This window comes from Dipodomys spectabilis, unplaced genomic scaffold, assembly GCF_019054845.1.
Source record: "Dipodomys spectabilis isolate Male_0828 unplaced genomic scaffold, ASM1905484v1 ptg000009l, whole genome shotgun sequence".
In the NCBI taxonomy this organism is placed as follows: domain Eukaryota; kingdom Metazoa; phylum Chordata; class Mammalia; order Rodentia; family Heteromyidae; genus Dipodomys; species Dipodomys spectabilis.
Window position 1 is genome coordinate 2010431 of NW_024870686.1, and position 21717 is coordinate 2032147.

At 39.8% G+C, this 21717-nt stretch overlaps 1 protein-coding gene across 6 annotated transcripts in view; it reads right to left on the reverse strand.

Annotated features, from left to right (window-relative positions):
* The window catches only part of Unc5d (unc-5 netrin receptor D), a 571205-nt gene that overhangs the window by 35594 nt on the left and 513894 nt on the right, over positions 1 to 21717 (reverse strand). For all 6 annotated transcript variants that reach the window (XM_042701474.1, XM_042701473.1, XM_042701476.1 and 3 more), the window contains 2 exons: positions 7114 to 7282; positions 4755 to 4982 (listed from right to left, as the gene is read on the reverse strand). In XM_042701474.1, the coding sequence (XP_042557408.1) occupies positions 4755 to 4982; positions 7114 to 7282 (397 nt within the window). The remainder of the gene's footprint in view (positions 1 to 4754; positions 4983 to 7113; positions 7283 to 21717) is intronic.

A 21717-nucleotide genomic window follows, 5' to 3' on the forward strand; every position in this document is an offset into this window, starting at 1 on the left:
TGAAGAATGGGAAGATAACTATTTAAGGACAATCTGGGTTAAAAGTTAATGAAATGCCATCTCAAAAAATATACTGGGCTTGCGGTGAGTGTAATCCTAGCGACATAAGAGCAGTGGGTAGGTAGATATTAGGCCAAGGCTGACCCTGGGCAAGCACACAAAACCCTATATGGAAAATAAAGCAAAAAAAGGATTAGGGGCATGGCTCAAGTAGAAGAACACCTGATGAGCAAGAATTAGACCCAGTGTTTGAACCCCAGCACTGCCAGAAAATAGGAACAAAAAAATGATTGTCCTTAGTACACATATACAGTCCTACCCTACTGTTATTTTTTAGATAGTGTACTACATATATTATATGGTTATCTGTGTATGTTACTTGTTTCACATGATTCTGATGGGCAGTCAGATTTGGATATGAGGGATACAATGACACCTTTTATCAGCTTTGAATTTCCCATGGGGATGGATGTGTCTTAGCCCAAGACTGAGGCCTGGTAGTCCCTTGATTTTTTTTTTTTTCTGTCTGCTCTGGCATGCCAGGTTCTCTGTTAAACCTTTGGTTGTATTGTTTAAATGATGTCTGAGATAATGAAGCTAGAAAATAGGGCCTGACGGGTTCTTGTCTATAAAATGCATGTGAAGGCTCTGGATGGTGGTTTTATTAGGCCCTTTACAACTCCTTTCACACTGGGTGTTGCAAACTATCCAGTTCTCAGAGCCATGGCCAGGAGAAACTTGTGCTTTGTGGCTCACCGAGCTCTTTATGTTGATTTAATGAGACAGGGAGCAATATTCAGGTGTGCTTCAGGGATACAAAAACAGGCAGACTGGGTTTACATATTTATGAGACAAAACTGTTTGAACTTAAAACACACACACACACACACACACACACACACACACACACACACACACACACAAATCCATACATCCACGAAAATTATGTTGCTGTGGTGTTTTCCTTTAAATGCTTTACGTGAACAATATTTCCCAAGGTTGCATTATTGATAAACACAAGAACTACATCTGGAGGAAATCCTTTGAAATTAGATTCTAAATCCACATTAATGCCAAGTAAGTAATGAGTACCAAGAGGTACTGAATAGGAGAGCTGGGAGCAATGGAGGGGAAAACAAAACAGGTTTCTGAGATAAGATGGGGCTAGTGCCCAATTTCTTGCTTTCCTGGTGTCAAGGTGTGTTTGAGCTGCATGTGTGTGGGTGTGTCATAAAACACAATAACCAAAAGAAAGATCTTAAAATATTTCTGCTTGGAAAATATATCCCCCATCCTTAGCCTGTGGTTTACATGTTTCAAAGGAGGACACTTCAGAGTCAAAACATAAAATGGCTGCTTTCAGCCACAGTCAGAAGTAAGAAGTCACTTTGCCTTTCTCTTCTTACCATTCTCTCACCTGCAGAGAGGTGACATTTTTATTTTCTTAGCAATGTATTTGAGTTGATTTAATTCTCCATGGAGAGAGTTTTAGATGTACTTACCTGAACAGATCTTCAAAAATCTGAACCTAGCCGGGAACCAGTGGCTCACACCTATAATCCTAGCTACCCAGGAAGCTGAGATCTGAGGATCATGGTTCAAAGCCACCCTGTGCAGGAAAGTCCTTGAGACTCTTATCTACAATGAACCACCAGAAAACTGAAAGTGGTGCTGTGGCTCAAAGTGGTAGAGTACCAGCCTTGAGCAAAAAAGTTCAAGGACAGCACACTTAAGCCCCAAGTTTAAGCACAACAGCTGACAAAAAAAATCTGATCTTGTATCAATTATGTCTTAGCTATTTAGATGAGGTTTCTTTGGATTTTGTTATTCAAAGACACCTCAAAGATAACTCAGCTAGACTATCCCAGAACACCACATGAGAGGCAAGCTCTATAACACTCCTGCAGGTGTAGGGGAAAAAGGATGGCAAAAAAGAACTGATATCAGATAAGGTTCTAATATTTTCTACAGGAATATTGTGTAATGAAATCACTGAGTTGACTGGTTCCTGCCCAATTCTGAGAGGGTGGGTGGAGTTGGGTGTGGAAGCATATCTTCTTACAAGGTCCTGCCATGAGAGGGTGATCAGTTAAGTGCTTAGAGAGACATAATTTCCCAGTAAGACAGGAATGACATGGAGGATACAATCATCTCCTTCAACAAGTCTACTATATTGGCTAAGAGAAAAGCTCTTTTGGGCTCATAGTTTGTTATCGTATTTTTATGACAGTAACTTTGAGAAGCAGGCTTGTTTCTTTCTAAACCACCATCAACATTTCATTAGAATGACAGTTGAAATAAAGATAAGAGATTTTTTTTTTTGGGGGGGGGTATAGTGGTTGAGACAGGGTCTTACTATACAGCCCATGCCAGCCTCAAACTCTTTATGTAACCTAGACTAGCTTTGAACTTCATCAGCTTTCTTTGTACTGGGATTTTAGGTGTCTATTACCATTGACCAAGATGGAGAATTTGTAAAGATATGCTTCATGAAGAACTATGTATCAACTTTAATAAAGCAGAAGGATTCTGTGAAGGTCACAGAATAGAACTGTTTCCATTTTGTACTACCCAAGTTTAGAGAGCCAATATTAACTTTATATTCTTAGAGGCTGAAAAAGTAAATTGTTGAATGTTCTTAAAGGGGGACTGTTTGAATGGATTAATAAATACATAATTTTCCTATACCAAAAGCCACACATAAAGCCATGGGAGTAAGACAGACGATTCAAAATATTAAGATGTTCCCAAGGACTCTGTAGTGAGGATTCTTAATATTAATATTCACTTAGCAAATAAAAATCCAGAAAGCACAATACCTTCAGACACAAAACACAGAAATTATGAAATCAGTAGGTGAATAGTTACTTCCTGGGCTTAGAAGTCTCTGTTCACAAAAGATACAAGTTATATTTTAATGTATCTCTGGGTCAGAAAAGTTATTCAACCAAGGTTGATGATTTCTTAGAATCCCAGAGGGGATGAATGGCCTTTGCTGCTTATGACAGCTGACACATACATCCTGTCAATAACAAGTATAGGAAAATGCAACTTCAAAATGCACTTTATGTAACAAAATAGGAGCAAGAAAAAAAACACAAGTTGAACCAGACAGTCATGAATGAGGTTCAGAGGCATTTCAAGTGAAAACCATTTCTCCAAATCAAAGTTCAAGTTTTACTAATTGAAGTCATACTGCTAATGAAGTAAAGACACTTGAATCCCACTAGAGGGAGAAGAGCATAGACTCTGAAGGCACATCCCCAGCAAAAGTAGATGGTGATTTGGAAAGCTAGGTTTACGATGGTTTTGCTTTTTACCACTTCCTTGGCAATGTAAATTCATGGGAAACATCTAAGCTGCTAGGGCATCTGAAGATCAACAGGAATGAAAATAAATGAAATAAATGAAAATAAATTCATCATCACTGAGAAGAAACTCTGGGCAACTATCTCTCTTGTTGGTATGTACATCAGCAGTAGGATCAGTTCTCCAAAGATAGCCCAACTTGGCTACTGGCTGGCTGTATAAGCAGTTTAGAAATAGCACCTCACAGAGAAAGTTGTGAGAACTGAGCTGAACCAGGAGACTGGAAGTCCTCCGTGGATCCTCCAGTTCATTTAGCCATTAAAATCTGGCTGAGGCACTAAACTTCCAACCACAGTGCTAACTACGCTTCTTACAACTGTTTAGTGAAAGCAGTGACTGACTCCAAAGTAGACCATTCACTTTAGTCTTTGTTCTTGATTTTAGTTTACTGAATGCCTGTTGTGTATTTTCTTGGGGAAATCTTCCTTTCAGAGTGGATGAAGAGTTGGAGAAGATAATCAAGGATGAGGTTGAATACTGACATGGAAGTTCTTTACAAAATAATACACCTAGAAAGACCCCCATTTTTCAAGAAGGCAAAGAGGAAATGTGTTCTTGGTAATGATCTGCCTGATTACAAGGCAGTGGGGGAAGATGGGGGAATGCAGCCTGCCACTGAGTTGCCTTTCCTGGCTTATGTTCAGGATTCAGGTCATTGTATATTTTCTATTGGTAAACATGAGTTTTCCAGCTCAGTGTCTTAAAATCTAGTTACTGCAGAAATGCGCTGCCTAATGGACTTAATGGTCCAGGACTGGAATAGCAGGGATCTGAAATGAGAAGTGTCAGGAGAGCTATGTTATTTCTATATGAGCAAAGCTTACACAGGCAGTTCTGCAATGTCCTTGCTGCTATTAATAAACAGCCCTCTTCATGAGTAGCTATTTAAAATGAACCTTACGGGACTAAAAGTACCCAAAATGGGAAGGAACTAATACCTTGAACTAGCTCTGCCCCAGTAGCCCTAGTAATTAATAGACTATGTTTCCAGGATATAATATGTCAGCCTGGTGCCAGGTATGATTTATCATTGTTTCCTAAATACAACCTTTAGTTGGTTTAAGAAATTTCCCACTACCCTTTGCAACTCTCAGTCCCGTGCCTCATGCCATTTCCTCTCTAGATGTCCTACACGTTTGTCTTTGCTTTTAAGTATCCATCCATGAATATTTGCAAAAGATTCTCAACAACTCTTTGCTAAATCCTGCATCACACTTTCATCACTCTTGCATTGTTAGGCTTATACTTCAAGACAGGTTTATGGTTTTTTTTTAAACCTTACCAAAAGAATTCTCTATAGACATTGTTGTTTAGGAAGCCCCTACCTCACCACCCAACACACACTTTCAAGATGCCAAGAGAAGAATTACAGAGAAAAGACTGACCTGAAATGCACAAGGGGTATTGTCCACACAGTAAACCCTCAAGTTGTAATCCAAGGAGTTACAGGACATGCATCCAAAGACAGCCACCTTGAGCTGCTTCACCGCACAGTCTGTGATCGGCTCTCCGGTGAGGGCGTAGGTCCCGAAGCTGTCAAGCAGCACGTGGCATGCAAAAGGGTCCAGAAGGCAGTAACAGGATGTGGATTCGTCCTCCACTGACATTACTTCCTGTTGTGGAAAAAACACATTAAATTCCCTGAAGTTGGAAACAGGATGGGACCTAACAATTTACTAGGTCATAAACAAACAAAGAAACAAAACCTTACAAAGGAATATGATGTTTTCCAGAATCTTTACGTTGACTTAATTATCTTGATGTTAAATATTTTTCTTCTATAAAAATAATTGCTTATTTCAAGAACTCAAGAATCCAAGAAATGGTTATGTTTGGTGTGTTATAATTCTCCTTTTATAGGCTATAATAGCAAAAAATTGCTTTGAAAATTCCACTTCTGGTTAATTGTTCAACGTCTGGTTTAATCAAATGATACACATTAACCTCAATAAGCGAACTTGCTTTATTTCATTCTTTTATTCTTTTACAAAGATCTGTTTCTGAAAACCTCTTGAAATGTCCTTAAGGTAATGTTTATTTGCTCTCAAACATTTTATCCTCTTTCATCCTACTGAAATCATTCACATGGGACTATTAAATAAATGATGTGCTTGAATATTTCCCCCTCTCTGATAAGAACTTAGGTATGTGTGACTGATTTGGTGTAATATGAATATAACACCATCTGGATGTAAAATTGTGCAGAAATGCAGAGAAGAAAAAAAAAGGTTAAAAACCAAGTCAATGCAAAACATAATCGGAAAGAGTAGAACATGGCCTTGTCTATAAACTACATGTCCAAGAATCCTGCCTGTCATATTACCAGGGCGGAACAAAGAGCAGGCTGCATCCTGGAAAATAGAAAGTAGACTAGCTTCGAGACATAGCTGGAGATGGTAAGTGTAATCCAGTGCCACACCAGGGAATTTTCTTTTCCTTAAGAAAAACAATTTTTCTTTTAATTCTTTGGCCTGGGGTACTCTCAGGAGGCAAGATCCCAGGACTGGCTGGTTCAGGTCATTGTGTTCCAATGAGATAGCTCACCTGCTTTCATGCAAACTCACTTCTAAAGGACATTAAGGAATCCCTATCAGAGAGACAAATCAGAGCTTTCCCTTAAAATAGTAATGCAAGTGTAGTTTTTGCATTGCTGGACTATCACCCTGGCTGTGAGCCTCCTATTCTGTGCCGATTTTCTCTTTTGTTGTCTCTACTCTGAACTTCTTATACTTATAGACAGGGGGGAACAGGGAAACAGACCCCAGTGTTAATCACTAATGCATCCAGTATTTCCAAAAACACATTTTGCACTCACTGTGTTACCGGATATTTAAACCTAGCTATATTATGAACTCCAGGAAGTGACAAAAACAAATATCATGATTTCTTTCCTGAATACAGCCTAAGCCTTCTCCTCATGCCCACCAAATGTCAGTAGAGAGGGGGTGAGGAGAGTTAACAGACAGGAACTTAAGAGCACAGGCTGTGTCAGTAGTTACAGCTATCTTCCTAACACCTAATAGCTCTGGATTATCTCTTGCTTCTCTTTCCATCATCATCATCATCATCATCATCATCATCATCATCATCATCATCATCATCAATCATCATCATCATAACAATCATCATCATCATCATCTGTGCTGGTTCTAGGGCTTGAACTCAGAACTGGGCACTATCCCTGAGCTCTTCAGCTCAAGGCAAGCACTCTACCACTTGAGCCACAGCGCCACTTCTGGTTTTCTGGTGGTTAATTGGAGATAAGGGTCTCACGGACTTTCCTGCCTGGCTGGCTTTGAACCGTGATCCTCAGATCTTAGCCACTTGAGTAGCTAGGACTACAGGTGTTAGCCACAAGCGACTGGCTCCCTGAACTTTTTTTTACTCAAGGCTAGAGCTCTACCACTTGAGCCACAGCTCTATTTCCAGCTTTTTTTTTTTTTTGGTAGTTTATTGGAGATAAAGAGTTTCACAGACTTTCCTTCCTGGGCTAGTTTTAAATAGTAACCCTCAATTGTCAGTCTCTCATGTAGCTAGGATTACAGGTGTGAGCCCTCAGCACCCACTTCTTTTTTCCATTGTCCTGATAATTAAAGACTGACACTTTGAGGTAACATGTATGCACCAACCACTTGCCAATAAGGAAATACTCAAAAATGCTATTGTATAAGGACAGTTCAGGTTAGTTCTACCCATCAGTAGAGCCCAGATCCCACTCGATAAGAAGGAACAGCAGGGTCTTACCTCCCATTTCCCCTGCTGTGTTCTCTTCTTCAAGTGGATGTTCCAGTGCTCTGAGCTCACGTCTGCACAGTGTGGAATGGTCAGCGCAAAGGGAGTGGTGACCACCATGTCAGGAGGACCGCAGGTGACCTCAGGACTCAGCAGCACCTCAGACCCATCAGATTGCAGGCTTCCCGGGCGGGAAAGGATCAGAGACAGAAGCAAAGATTGAAAAATAGAGAACGAAAGCAAATGTAGTGACAGAGCGGGGGTTTCCACAGGTCAGGCACAGTCCCTTTGCAGGGATCTGCTCTGAATAGTATACTGTTTGCCATGGGCAGTTACTTGTGGTAAATAGGTGTTAGCTCTAAGCTGCTCAGGTACACCGACAGACTTGAGGTCCCAGGGTCAACTCTAGGTTTTGGCCAACCAATACTTCTTTAGAATCAGAGAATTCAAATCTTGGCTGCTGAGTCAAATCCCAGGTGATTAATTAATGAATTAATTAAATTAATTAATTATTTGGTACTGAGGCTTAAATCCCTGGCCTTGAGCTCTTGCTTGGCTTTTTTCTCAGAGCTGCTGTTCTACCAGTTGAGCTACATTTCCAGTTCTGGCTTTGGACTGGTTAACTGGACATACAAGTTTTGAGGATTTGTCTGTCCTAGCTAGTTTCCAACCACAATTATCTATCTTCTGAGTAGGTAGGATTATAGACATGAGTTACTAGCACTGGTTGAATCCTTTGTTTTTATTTTGCCAGTCCTGGAATTTGAACTCTGGGCCTGGGCTCTGCCCCTGAGCTTATTTCATACAAGGCTAGAGCTCTACCGTTTGAGCCACAGCACCACTTCCAGCTTCTCTGAGTAGCTTATTGGAAATAATAGTCTCACATACTCTCTGGCCCAGGCTGGCTTCTAACTGTGATCCTCAGATCTCAACTTCCTGAATAGCTAGGATTACAGGCATAAGCCACCAGTGCCCAGCTTGAATCTTTGCTGATAACATTATCCATGATACAAAACAAGAATTTTGTAGAAATGACTGAACTGGTAATCTTATTATCTTTGCATTACTTTGCCAATAATTTACTCAACAATACTTTGTTTAGTGCTTGTAAATTATAAAAAAAAATTTCCGAAAAAAAATAAAACTTGAGTATATTTGTTCTGGTTTTGAAAACATTTATCTTCTGCTAATATACAATAATGATCACACAGTAGACAGTTTATGAAAACATTTATCTTCTGCTAATATGCAATAATGATCACACAGTAGACAGTTAAAAATATGCATAATAATAATACATGTATATATATATATATATATATTAACTCTTTTCTATTTACATCTAAATTTAAAATCATTCCACCTTGCCTGAGTGTTTGTACTTTTCTGTGTTGTATGTAATGTACAGAGGAAATACAGCCATGAAACAGAAAAAGAAAACACACTTTTTGGCTCCCCCCTCCCTTTTCTCTTTGTATTTGCAGTGCTGGAGATGGAACCTGGGTTCTCATGCATAGTAGACCATTACTCTACCATGGAGGCCCATCCCAGGCTCCTGACTTTTGATTTTCATGTCTGTGAGCCAGCAGTAAGGAGAGTGAGTTTGTAGAACAATAATCATTGAAAAATAACTGAGAGCACAAAATGGTTCCCATCCACCTATGTGTGTTTGAACAAATTACTTGATTTTTCATTTGTTTGCTAGATTTTCACTTGTTAGACATATGTTGCTACTAAATGTAGTCAATACAGCAGTGTATGAGATGCACAATTCCATACGAGATGGAAGACTGAAACTATTACCAAAAGTTCCTTCGCATCACCTCAGAAGGGCACTTCAATCTACCATCTTGGATGTAAACAGTGACCCCTTGGGCAACATAAAGATGAAATCTTGCTCTAGAGATATGTTCTCTGATCTCCTATAAGCAGCATTCTATGTCTCACACATTATTAATTTCTGAATTGCTTTTTTTGATATCCCTTATTTTCTCTCGTTTGTTGTGCAGTCACGGGTTCATTATCTAAAATTTTGCTGCAGCATTAAAGTCAGGATATATAACTGAGCAGGGATAGTTTTTGCTGTTGGATTTTCCTTTTGTTGGTTGTGGGGCTTGAACTCTGGGTCTAGGTGCTGTCCTTCAGCTCTTCTAGGCTAGCACTCTACCACTTGAGCCACAGTGCCACTTCCTGTTTTCTGGTGGTTTATCTGCAGAAAAGACTCTCATGGGGCTGGGAAGGTGGCTCAGTGGTAGAGTGCTTGCCTTGCATGCATGAGGCCCTGGGTTCGATTCCTCAGCACCACATAAGCAAATAGAAAAAATCCGGAAGTGGCGCTGTGGCTTAATGGTAGAGCACTACCTTGAGCTGAAGAGCTGAGGGACAGCACCCAGGCTCAGAATTCAGGGCCCATGACTGGACCCCCCCCACCCCCCAAAAAAGAAAAGAGTCTCATGGACTTTCTTGCCTTGGCTGGCTTTGAACCACTACCTTCAGATCTCAGCATTCTGTCCTGGAACCCTGCAGGTATAATTTTAATTGGCATTACTATATTCCTAATTACAAGGGAGGCATAGGTAGAAGGATCACTGTATATGCTGGCCACCAGGAAAATATATGAGACTCTGAAGCAAGCAAACAAACAAGCAAACACAAAACAACTGGGAGATTGCCTTAAGTAGTACTGTGATTGTCCAGTAAGTATAAGGCCCTGAATTCAAACCCCAGTACCACCAAAGGCGAAAATATAAACAAACAAACAAACAAAAAAGAAAACCAACAACAATATAAAAAACCAGTTCTTTGTTCCAGAAACCCAAGGTTGACAATTTCTTCCTGTATAAACAAAGCATGTATTAGCTGAAAATACATTTGCATTTACCTTGGAGCAGGCAGGGGATTAGAGAACAGTATATTAACAGTAGCAAATGGCTTATAAAATGTCTAGAAGAATATACTCAAGGTTTAAAAAACAGTGGAACCCAGTGAGCACTAGAACCAGTACACAGTGCAGCCTGCAGGTGGATGGCTGCCAGCTGCCTTTAGCGTGGGTTAAGCAGTTTCCTTATAATTGCTGCCTGCATTTATCATGGACAGGAATGGCAGGGATGCTTGTAACTGACCGATGACAAGCTCTCCTAAAAGAACTATTTAATTGCTTTCAGAGAATCATCTCCCTTGTTGAACATATTGTTCAAACATATGGGAATTTAGGGAATTATTTAATGCCAAATGAACTGAAATCAGCTAATTAGATGAACCCCTCACACTCATGAATAGCAAGACTCCTTTATAACATGAGCAGCACCAAGAACCAGAGGCAGGGTGTAATACAGAGTATGAAGAAGAGCATGGAAGAATTTTGCGTTAAGCAGACACTGGGCATTTCCAGAAGTGCAACAAAAATAAAAATTTATAGCTAATCTTTTTAACCTGAATAATAATGTTTGAGGGTGTGGGTCTCTCGGTGGTAAATAAACAAAAACTTAATATTTCATTGTTTTTCTCAAGATTAATAAAAATTTGCCCTTTTCTGCCACCATCTATCTCTGGCACTCAGGAAGATTTTCAAATATTAATTAAAGTCCTTCATACACCTGTGGAGCAGGTGTTAGCTGTATAAGGTCACATGGAAGTCAATCAAAGATGAATTAAAAAAAACACCCTAAATTTCTACTCTGATCCTACTTCTGTCTCTGATCAGATTGTTTTGTTTGTTTTCTTCTTCTCTGTTAGCATCTGGAAGTTTCTGGCCAATGTCCTAGATCTTATATCTTCCTAAGAGATAATGGGAGCAGACATTGTGGTCCAAGTGTAGTTACAGATCCAGGATATTTGAGGACAGAAGGACAGGGAGAGAGAACTTTAGCTAGATATAAACCAGAATGATGTGAAGAGAATGGAGATGGCATTTACGTTTTCCCACATATATAACACATGGTACAGCAATATTCATGTCCTTCCTGGAAAAAAGAAAGGCAACACATTTCTCTATGATTGCTGGTGACTGACTAATTACTATAAATGCTGGGCACTAATAATCATAACTGTAATCCTAGCTACTCAGGAAGCTGAGATCTGAGGATCACAGTATAAAGTCATTTTTGTCAGAAAAGTATGTAAGTTTCTTTTCTCCAATTAACCAGCACAAAGCCAGAAGTGGAGGCATGCTTCAAGTAGTACAGTGCCAGCCTTGAGTACAAAAGCTAAGCAAGAGTGTAAGGTCCTGAGTTAAAGCATAGACACAGGTGTGTATATGTGCTCTCTTTCTCTGTCTCTCTCTCTCTCTCTCTCTCTCTCTCTGTCACACACACACACACACACACACACACAAAATAATAGTAATGTCAGCATTGACCTCACACTATAATATGAATCACCTGCATGTATCACATACCCTGTTGATTGAAAAGCCTTGCCTCATGAGGTTTTTGTACTTTTTCATTAATCTCTATTTAAGACATATATACAAATATTTACATTTGTATGTGTGTATCATGTCCTGTAATTTGAAACATGGCTATGCATGGAGATAAAAAGAGTCCAAATTTAAGTGATAGGTCTTATTTCTATTTCTATAGTAACTCTGTTACCTGAGACATGTAATTTACTCAAGAAATTGTCATGGTATCAATACATACCATAATAAAATTTCCAAGGCCTCAGGAATGTGTGCTGTGGGGATCTGAGGCAAAGGAGCAATGACCTGCTTGTTTTGGGCCTTGCTTCCTAGGCTGTCTTCAACTTCGTCATCCATGAAGAACGCCAGCTCAGCATTGCCCAAAGAATAACAATTGCCCACGCTTCTCTAGTGCAGGGGGCTGCCTGGAGGATGGTCCTGTTTGAACTCCCTCAGGTCCATTGTCTTTCTGCCAGTTGATGCCCACCAACCACGCTTTCCTTGCCCACAGTCTACAATAAAAGCTGAAATTCCCTTTTCTTTTCCTCTTCCACACTTGCTGATACACTTCAACCATTGTTCATTTGTTCTTTTTTGTCTACTTCAAACTAGAGTATAAGCTCCTTGAGGACAATTTTTTTTAATGTTTATTCATTATGATAACAATTGTGCCTGAGAAAGGCTGATTGTCAGCAAAACATTTGTTAGAAAGAAAATAGAAGTCAGTTTGAAGTAGTTCCCACTTAACAACCCTGGAACACTTTGAGAATCAAAGTAAACAATGGTATAAAGTATTATAGCATACTGAGTAACGTAAGAGTCTACAAACACATTGATATGAATGAATGGATTTGAAGGAAAGTCTCTTCAGTACAATAGAAAACCAACTAACAAATGTATAAAACAACAATTTAATAGGCAACTATGTTAATATTTGATTCAATCGAGAATCATAGCTGGGTGCCAGTGGTTCACACCTATCACTAGCTATTCAGGAGGCCGGGAATTGAAAAGTAAGGTTTGAAACCAGCCTGAGCAAACAAATCCAAGAGATTCTTCAATTAACCAGCAGCAAGCTACAAATCAAAGCCTGGCTTGAATGGTATGGTTCTATCTCTGGGCAACACACACACACACACACACACACACACACGCTGATTGGGGACTTGGCTCAATATTTGCATAGCATTTGCAAGGCCTTGAGCTTAATCTTTAGTGCCAAAAAATATGTAAACAGCCGTCGGCACTGAACAGAACAGGTTGTTGTCCCACCGCTGGCTGGGCATGTACTCCATGCAGCCCTCTTCTTCCATGCAGTATCAGATATAGGCCTTCAACAAGGAGCCTACCCGACCCAGGGTGGGGAAACTGGGCCTGAGAGGGAGTGTGTTCCATGGCCAGCTGGCCAGGGTAGATGACCATGTGACGGAAGCCTACAACCCTCCTTGCTGAGAGTCACCAGAGGTAGGGTTAGGGAGATGAGGACGATGGTGTAGGATCTGCTCCACCCCGCCCTGCCTAGGGGTCCTGCCCATAAACCACCAAATAAATAACCTGGTAAATGAACGAATGAAGGCTCAAGATCCAAGGAGAAGTTTTCCCCAGAATTCTTACCATGACATCAACAAGATCCAAAGGGACAAATGGTTCCATATTTGAATATTTTCCATGTAGAGTTCTCCTCTGATCCCCTCTAATACTCTCTCTCAACTCTCTATGTTTTCAGGTGATCTTACCACTCACACCCTAGGTGTGTTTTTACCTTGTATTTGCCTTCCTTAAGACTGGGAAGGGAAGAAGCCTATTACCAGCTCTTTTTGCTCACTATGTACTCCATCCATTAGATGAATCTGAAGTTAAAAAGAACCCGGTACAGGTACAGAGGCAAGCATTGAATCTGGGCTGGTCTCTTCTCTGTATGATTAGGTCCTGATGGTTATAACTTGTCATATTCTTTGTAACTTTTTAGCATGTGTCCTGTTTTACTACAAACTTGCTAAAGGTAAGATTAACGTGTGTGTGTGAGAGAGAGAGTGTGTGTAATTTGTTGTTAGTCTTTATAATAGTGTGTTCTCAAGTATTTGTTGCTATAAAAAAAATAAATGGACTAAATAAGTTTTTTTAAAAAAAACAAAATCAATAAGGCCACTAGAGGCGCTATGCCAGGCCTACACTAACATTCTCTGCATCCACCTGCACAGCAATGCCAATGTACGTTCATGCTAAATGCTAAACAAGACCAGAGGCAAAGCAGTGACTGCCAGTCATGGGTCTGGAGGTGTCGTGCCACACCATTTGCTTTTGCACTTAATATTTCTTGATCTGACACTAAACGTGTACAACGTCATTCTCTTCGAGCAAAAAACCCAGTTGCACAAGTTTTGAGAAGAAGTGATTTCCCTATTGTCTGCCATGCTGTGTTTGAAAATCATCCCCTGCTCTCCTCCTTATGCTGTCTATTAATGGAGGCTTGATCACCTTTACCCAGGAATCCAGGCAGGAGAGTAATGAGAGTTTTACTATGTTAGGCCTTGGGTCGATACATAATTAAATCATATTTTAATGGAACAGACATAAAAGGCAGAGAGATGGAAGCTGTAGTCTTAAAATGAGAGCTCAGAGGTAATGCACTCCAGTCTCCTACATTTTCAAGTAAGAAGACACAAAGTCTTAACTATTAGCATGCTCTTTTCTTCTTTTCATTAAAACCTTAAGAGTTTGATCTAGAGTGCTAAAGTTGCTAGTGATAAAAATAAAAGGTTCTGGGTTTATTTATTTCACTTTTTAATTTCTTCTCTGAACAGAGATGACAGATCCACAGCAGGCAAATGACATCACAGAGTCTATAGGATAGTTGGGCTGAAATCTAGCCTTTCTCTTTAATCTATCCCAGCACCATGACTTTATGTCCAGATGAGTTTAATTCTGTTTTATTTTTAACTGCATGTATGTTTAAGACAATATATTTCTGGAAAGGAGATTAGGAGATGAGAAGAAAAAGAGTGAAGGTGAACAAAACCTCTCTTTGTTATAGCAGGTACCATGTCTTTTTGTTTTCAAGTGATTCTAAAGCTAGGATAAGGCCCAGAATTCCAAGCACATCTTATTTAAGATTATATTCTGGCCGTGTATTGGTACCCTTTGTCTGTAATTCTAGCTACTCAGGAATCTGAGACCTGAGGATTGTGGTTCAAAGCCAACTCAGGCAAGAAAGTTGGTGAGACTAATTAATCAGCAGAGAGCCAGAAATGGAGCTGTGGCTCAAGTGGTAGCAAAAAATCAAAAAAGCTCTTAAGTAAAGCTCCAGAACTGGACTGGCAAAAGATCGAAGTAAAACAAAAACCCAAAATGAACAGCAAGAGATGATTATATACCTGACATCACCATGAAGGCTTTTCTTGATCATTTCTGAATAGAGGGAACTGAACTCATTTGGCTTGCATTCCTTATATACAATTCAGATCTCTCAGTAGCATTTGAGAATGTGTTTTCCCCCCAAAATATCTCAAAGCAACTGCTAATACAGAGACCAATCAGGACTCTGACAAACACAGGGTAGGCTTCTGACATGGAATGTCATGGGGTCAAGTTTAAATGCTCAGTGTTAGTGCCTTGGCTGATGTTCCTATGACAGAAAATTCATCTGCAGACTATTTCCCACCACCTTTTCCTCTAAACAACTGTTTATGCATGATCAAGGATGTCAGGCTGAGAGTTGATGAGATCCTGGAAAACACTAGAACCAATGCCATAGCTCTTAAAGCCATTATATACCATTCAACTGAGGCAGGGAAAAGAACAGTTACAACAGCGATTACAAGAAGCAACATGCACAATTCACTGAGGATAGAAGCATATGTCTGTACTATTAAAGGGCTTAAAGATGTGGGTCACCCACATGGTATTATCTGAAATAGGATCTCAACAAGGGAGATGGCACTAGGGAAGCTGGGTTAGGAAGGGAATGAGTAGGCAGAAGAATGTGTGTCTGGGCTTGCAGAAATTGGAGCAACACCCTCCTGAGAGATTAAACTGTTTGCATATGTTAAATGGTTTTAGTTTACACACACATTCATAGGGTGTTTACCAATTAATATACTAAAGGAATCACAAATCATGTGCAAATCACCAGTTCCTAGTCACAATTTAAGGCTCATCTTTCATGCAGTGTTGGGCTTGCATTGAGCTTGTTTTGTACAAGTGAAATGATGGCTCCTGTAAAAGAGACTGAGGGGAGAGGGAGAGGGAGAGAGTGTATCTATGCATCATGCTGCTGTGACAGTTTTTAATATCTAGTAAGTTGTTTATTCATTTACATTTTGAATGGGAGAAACAGCCTTCCCTAGAGGAAATGGGAATCCTGTTTTATACAACCATTTCATTCCAGATTGGGGAAGGACCCAGGAGTAATCAGACCTAATGTGTTCACTGTTTATAGATGTATGATGTGGGAGAGGGCATGACCAAAGCCAGACATTTCAACTCTGAGGGAGACTGGGTCTGGAATCTGTGGCCTGTGGGGAGAGGTGGGGGGAAGGTGTATGTGGTTGGGGAGGTGTGATGGTGGGAGCTAGAATGAGAGTATGTTCCCTGGGATATAATCTCTTTCAGTTATTTTGGTGCTGGGGATCAAGCTTATGGCTTCATCCATGCTAGGCAAGTATTCCACTGCTGAGTGACACCCTTAAGTCCAAACTTGGAGTTAGTAAGCAAAATGATGGCATGAGAATCATGATTGTATTTACAAGTCCCAGAGAAATCCTTGGGAAAGAAGAGCCCTAAATCATACGAAGTAGTCCAAACTGACATTTGTGTTCATTTCCTATTACTGCTGTGCCATAATTTATTGGCACAAAATGCATTTATCTTACATTTCTGTTGGGCAATGGATGAAGGTGTCATGGTGAATCTATTCTGAAGCCCTTTCTGGCTTTGGAATGGAGGTAAGAAGGGTATTGGGCTGCCAGCATTCCTTGGTTTCAGGCCCCTTCTTTCCTCTGGCCTCTTTTCATCTGACTCAGATGTTCCTGTCTTTCGCTTTGAAGGCCCTACATTGGACCCAACCTGAATAATACAGTCTCTCCTCTAGGACTTTTACCTGTCACACCAAGCAATGCTTCTGTAAAGGAATAAATGCATCTACGTTTCTGGGATGAATATGTGGACACTTTGGGGGAACTATTTTACCTACTGCCAGTTCTGTTTTGTTTTGTTTTTAAATATGACAAGTCTCTATTGTTACTCTCAATCCATTGTTGTTCATGGTCCAAATACCACATAACCTGATCAAGGTGTTAGTTCATTTTTGGATGATCTTCATGTATCAGTATCTACAACCCCTATAAAACAAAAAAACAAAAACCCACTGTATCTGCTTATAACCTTATAGAATTTGAGAAATTTTGGTTGTCGAATTAAGTACTGTAGCCCCTGGAGTTAAGAGACTGGTTGTCCATGCTTTCTATGAGCTGTGTGGACAGTTGTAGGCAGTGTGGAGGCTGACTCCATGAGGGCTGGTGTTTTCTCCTGGCATTTTTATTAGGCTATAACTGAGCAAAGTGGTAAGGATGATATATATTAAATATCTTAATAGGACAGGTTGTTTCTCCTTCCAGCACCAGTAATAAAAGAGATGGCACATACAAATAAAACTAATTATGGTGTGTGGTGCCCGTTTACAATGGGCAATCAAATCCTGGAACCAATGACTTTCCCCTTATTGAATTAAGGTGAACCTTCCATTCAGATCTATTAACAACATTCAAAACCATTGTTATCTTGTCAATGGCATCTGTAATTAAAGACTCCCCCAACCACTCTAATCAGTTCCCATTGTGAGATCACCCGAGCTTCCAATGTGCTTTGATTAAAATGATGGCAATTTTTATTTAGGTGTGCTTGTAGATCAAGGGGATGTAAGAGAGAGAGAGAGAGAGAGAAAAAAGAAAAGGACATGATTTGGGGAAATTCTCCAAAAAGAGTAGGTCTTAAAATGAGAATGTAAAACTATTCTTTTCTCCTCTCCCTTGTTCTCTTGGTCTGTCTGTCTCTGTTTCTATTTGTCTCCCCTCCCCTTTCTGTTTTGGTCTCCCTCTCTTCTCTATGTCTCGCTCTCTGTATCTCTTTCTCTGTCTTTCTCTCTGTTTTTCCTCTTATCTCTTCCTGCTCCTTTTTTGGGGGTAACGGCATTCTATTATAACTTTAATGGCCCTGTGAAGAAATCACCAGGATTTTCCTGGGGAAAAGAGTATAATCTTCCACTAAAGACACATTAACCCTTCTAGGCCATTAAGATACCATTTGATAAATTGCCCCTTTTATTACGCTGCATGGTGCCAGTTGCCTGAACGAATTAATGTAGCTCTCGAATGGCAGCAATTTATTCCCTTGGCACTCATGAAAGCCTTTTTCTGTTTTGCTATTTAGGAAGCACCTTTCCTCAGCACCTCCCTATACCTGCTATGAAGTTCATAAATGCCAACTCTTTCAGAAGAGATGGGTAAATGCTATCAATTTAATGCTCCCAATAAAAGTTTCTGAGACTCACTTAAAGCAATACACTAGACTCAAACCACTGGACAGAAATGGTAGCAAGAATAATCTATGTATTTTGGTGGTACTGGAGTTGAATTCAGATAATTACACTTGCTAGGCAGGCATCCACTACTTGAACCATGCTGCCAGCTACAATCTATTCATTTCTACTTATGACTAGCAACGAAAGCCTAGACAAATGGGCAATGATAAAGCTTGTTCATGGTATCTTAAGACACCTGCCCTACCTGACACATTCTCTAATCACAACATTCCCTTCCTGGGTTCCGTTTTGTCTGGTTTTGCCTAGCCAACTTTTACAATGCACAGGCTACCATGTTAAGAGAAACAATAGAAGCCTCAAAGGCATTTGACAGAGTTATTTGTATCCTCATCAGGGTCTTGACTTTACAGAGAACCACTAACATTTGCTGTAATTGAAGAACTCTCTACTGAGTCTAGCAATGTAGCAAAAGTAAAAAGGGAAGAACCTGATATTACTGGCAAATGGCTAAAGCAAAGACGACTTCTGCTATGCATGCAATTAAATTAGAGACAGATGAAAAGCGATATCAAGATACAGCATTTCAATGACACTGTTGGGGTTGAGAGTGTCATTACCGGTAGAACACCTGCCTAGCATGCTTAGAGCTCTGGCATAAACAACAAAAACAAAGAAGTTACTTTACAGTTTATTTCTTGGAGATGAAGTCAGTGCATTGTTCTCCCCTTCACCCAAATACTGAGAAATACTTAATAAAATGCAAAATTTACAGGAGTAAGGTCATGTAGGCTGTTGGCAAAAGCATCTGGAGCCAAGCATTCTGCCTTCCCATGTCTCTCTCACGCTGCCATGTCATCTCCTTCCTGGTAATTCTATTTCTCATGTAGTGTCAAGGTGTAGCTGGAGATAGCTTCCTAACAAATCTGTGTGCCATCAGCTCTTGTCAATGAGCTTCAGGGTTGATGGGTAGAGTCTTGCTTAGGATGGCAAATTTCTCCCTGAGTGAGGCAGGTGAACCAATTCTGTGTCTCATATCCTGTCCCAGTGAGTCAGATTGCCACTGTACACCCTCCATGAGCTAGATATGGGATTTCCCTTAAGCAGTTGATTTTTGTTTTTAACTTTGCTTTTTTTTTTTTTTTTTTGGTGTTGATCTTGGGGCTTGAACTCAAGGTCTGTGTGCTGTGCCTGAGCCTTTCTGCTCAAGGCTAGCATTCTATTTCTTGAGCCACAGCTCTATTCTTAGTTGGTTTTTTTTAATTCCTGGTTCTATATATTATTTCCTTCCTTTTATTTATTTATTTTAAATATGGTTTTTATTGTAAAAATACTGTACAGAGGGGTTACAGTTACATGAGCAAGGTCTATCAAGCCTTGTTACCTCCTCCTTTGTTTTTCCCTTACCTTCCCTTCCCTCCCACCTCCACAATTACATTCCCCCTCCCCCCCTCACCTAATTGTAAAGTTCGTTTTTCAACATAGTGTCTTGTACATCTCATTGTTACAATGGGTTACCCTGTATCCCTATTTAAGCATTTTGTTTTTTCCCTTCCCCTCTCCAAGCTAGAGAAGTATATATATAAGATGCAGGGCACTGACATCAAATACAGTGAAAACAGGGGTTATACCGTGGGGGAGGAACATACAAAGAAACAAAAAAAAAACATTTTTTTCTGACACTTTCTTGTAAAAGTCAAAGACCTGCCTATATTCATTCCCTGAAAAAAAGCCTAAAGTTGCTCTCTGAGTAACTATTATCACAAACTCTCAAATGACCTTCAGCTGGCAAATCTCTCTCTACTAATTAATCATTGATTCCCAGCCCAGAATTCTGGGCATTACCATCAAATCCTTCACCCCATGTTCTCACAAACACATACATTTGCATACTTACATCTTGCTGTGTTCCTTCCTAAATCTTGGATAACTATACAGGGATTATGGAATGTATTTAAAATGTTCAAGACTACAGCAAGGACAATCAAATGTAGAGATTATAATTTATTGTCCAGATTGATGTACTTTTTAGCCCAAAAAGGAGCCCGATTAATAACTGTACCAAGTGAAAAAGCACTTTCATTGTGCTTGGAAGTATGGCATTTGTAGTACTCATATGTGAACTGTGACAGGAGAGATGGAACAGAAAACAGTAACTTTAAAAGGTAAATATGAGCGGGCAAGCCTTCTGAATCTTCAGCCCTATAAATCCTTACCATCATTAAACTTCATCCTCCTCTAGGATCTGGGTAGACCTTTTGGTCATCCCTCCTTCCATAATTTGCTTTTCCGCTTAGTTTTCAGAAATATTTCAGGCAATTCCTACCTCTGTAGCTTTGCAAGTAGTGTTCTCCTGGGTAAAATGCCTTTCAACTTTTCAGTGAATAAGTCAATTTTTACTTCCCCTCTAAAACCTTCCCAGGGCTGATAGAACCCTTCTGTCTTGGCTAATATTTGGGAATCTTTGTTAACATGTATGTGTTCTGCAATGTAAAATAATCACAACCTGGGCTAGCTTCAATCATGATCCTGTAGATTTTTTTACCTACAAGATAACTTAGACTGCAAATAGAAGTTACTACGCCTGGGTTGAAGTGGCAGAGCTTCAGCTGGTGACTACTACACTAACTATAATAGCTTGGCAGCAGGGTTTTCTCACCTTCTGAAGAATTACAGATACCAGAGAAATGCACCAAAAAGGTTTTTATACTAGAAATGCTGCAGATATCTGCCTTGACATAAAAAAAAACTTTATCACAAACAGATTTGAATCATGAAACTTCATTTCTATTAATAAAATGGTGAGCTTGTCAGTCTTTTAATACCATGGATAAGACATAAATACACTAATTTTCATTACACTCTAGTAGAAATGAAGTCCTCTCAAATAGCATAGGGAGATTTTTGAGTGTATCTTCTGTAAAACACGATATAGGAGGTGTGAGTGCGTGTGTGTGTGTGTGTGTGTGTGTGTGTGAACACATGCGTGCATGGGTGCATGCTGATACTGTAACACAAAAAGCACATGAAGCTTGTCCACTGGAGCTGTCTACATTGCAGTATTAATGATTTCATCACTGGAAAAGAAATTCCATTTCCTCTCTTCCATTTTCTAGAACTACTTCTGCCTTCCTAGTGTAGCATTTGATACTGCTTCATATTTCATTATTGAAACTATTGTACCTCCCAAGTGTCCCTTAAAATATTTGTCATTACTTCTAATTTCTTTCTTCCCAGTCCTTAACCCAATGTATTCATTGACCAGACCATAAGATTTGATAACAAAACGAAAGTGGTTAGAGAGCTGGTAAGCAGGTAGCACATGTCTGTAATCCTAGTGATTCAGGAGGCTGACATCCAAGGATTGTGATTTGAAGCCAGCTCATATAGGAAAGTTCATGAGACTCATCTGCAATTAACCAGTGAAACACCAAAAGTAGAGCTGTGGCTCAAGTGGTAGAGCATAAACCTTGAATGAAAATGCTAAGGGACAGCATGCAAGCCCTGAAAGTTTAATCCTCAGTACAAGCAAACCAAGAATAAGAACAACAAGAAGCTGTTGAAATACCCCATCTGGACAAGCCCAAACTCCATATATGTGTCCTTTCTGCAAATTCCTCAGTACGATCACTTACTATATTTCTGACGCTAGTCTAAGCAGTAAGTCAGGAATATCCACCTG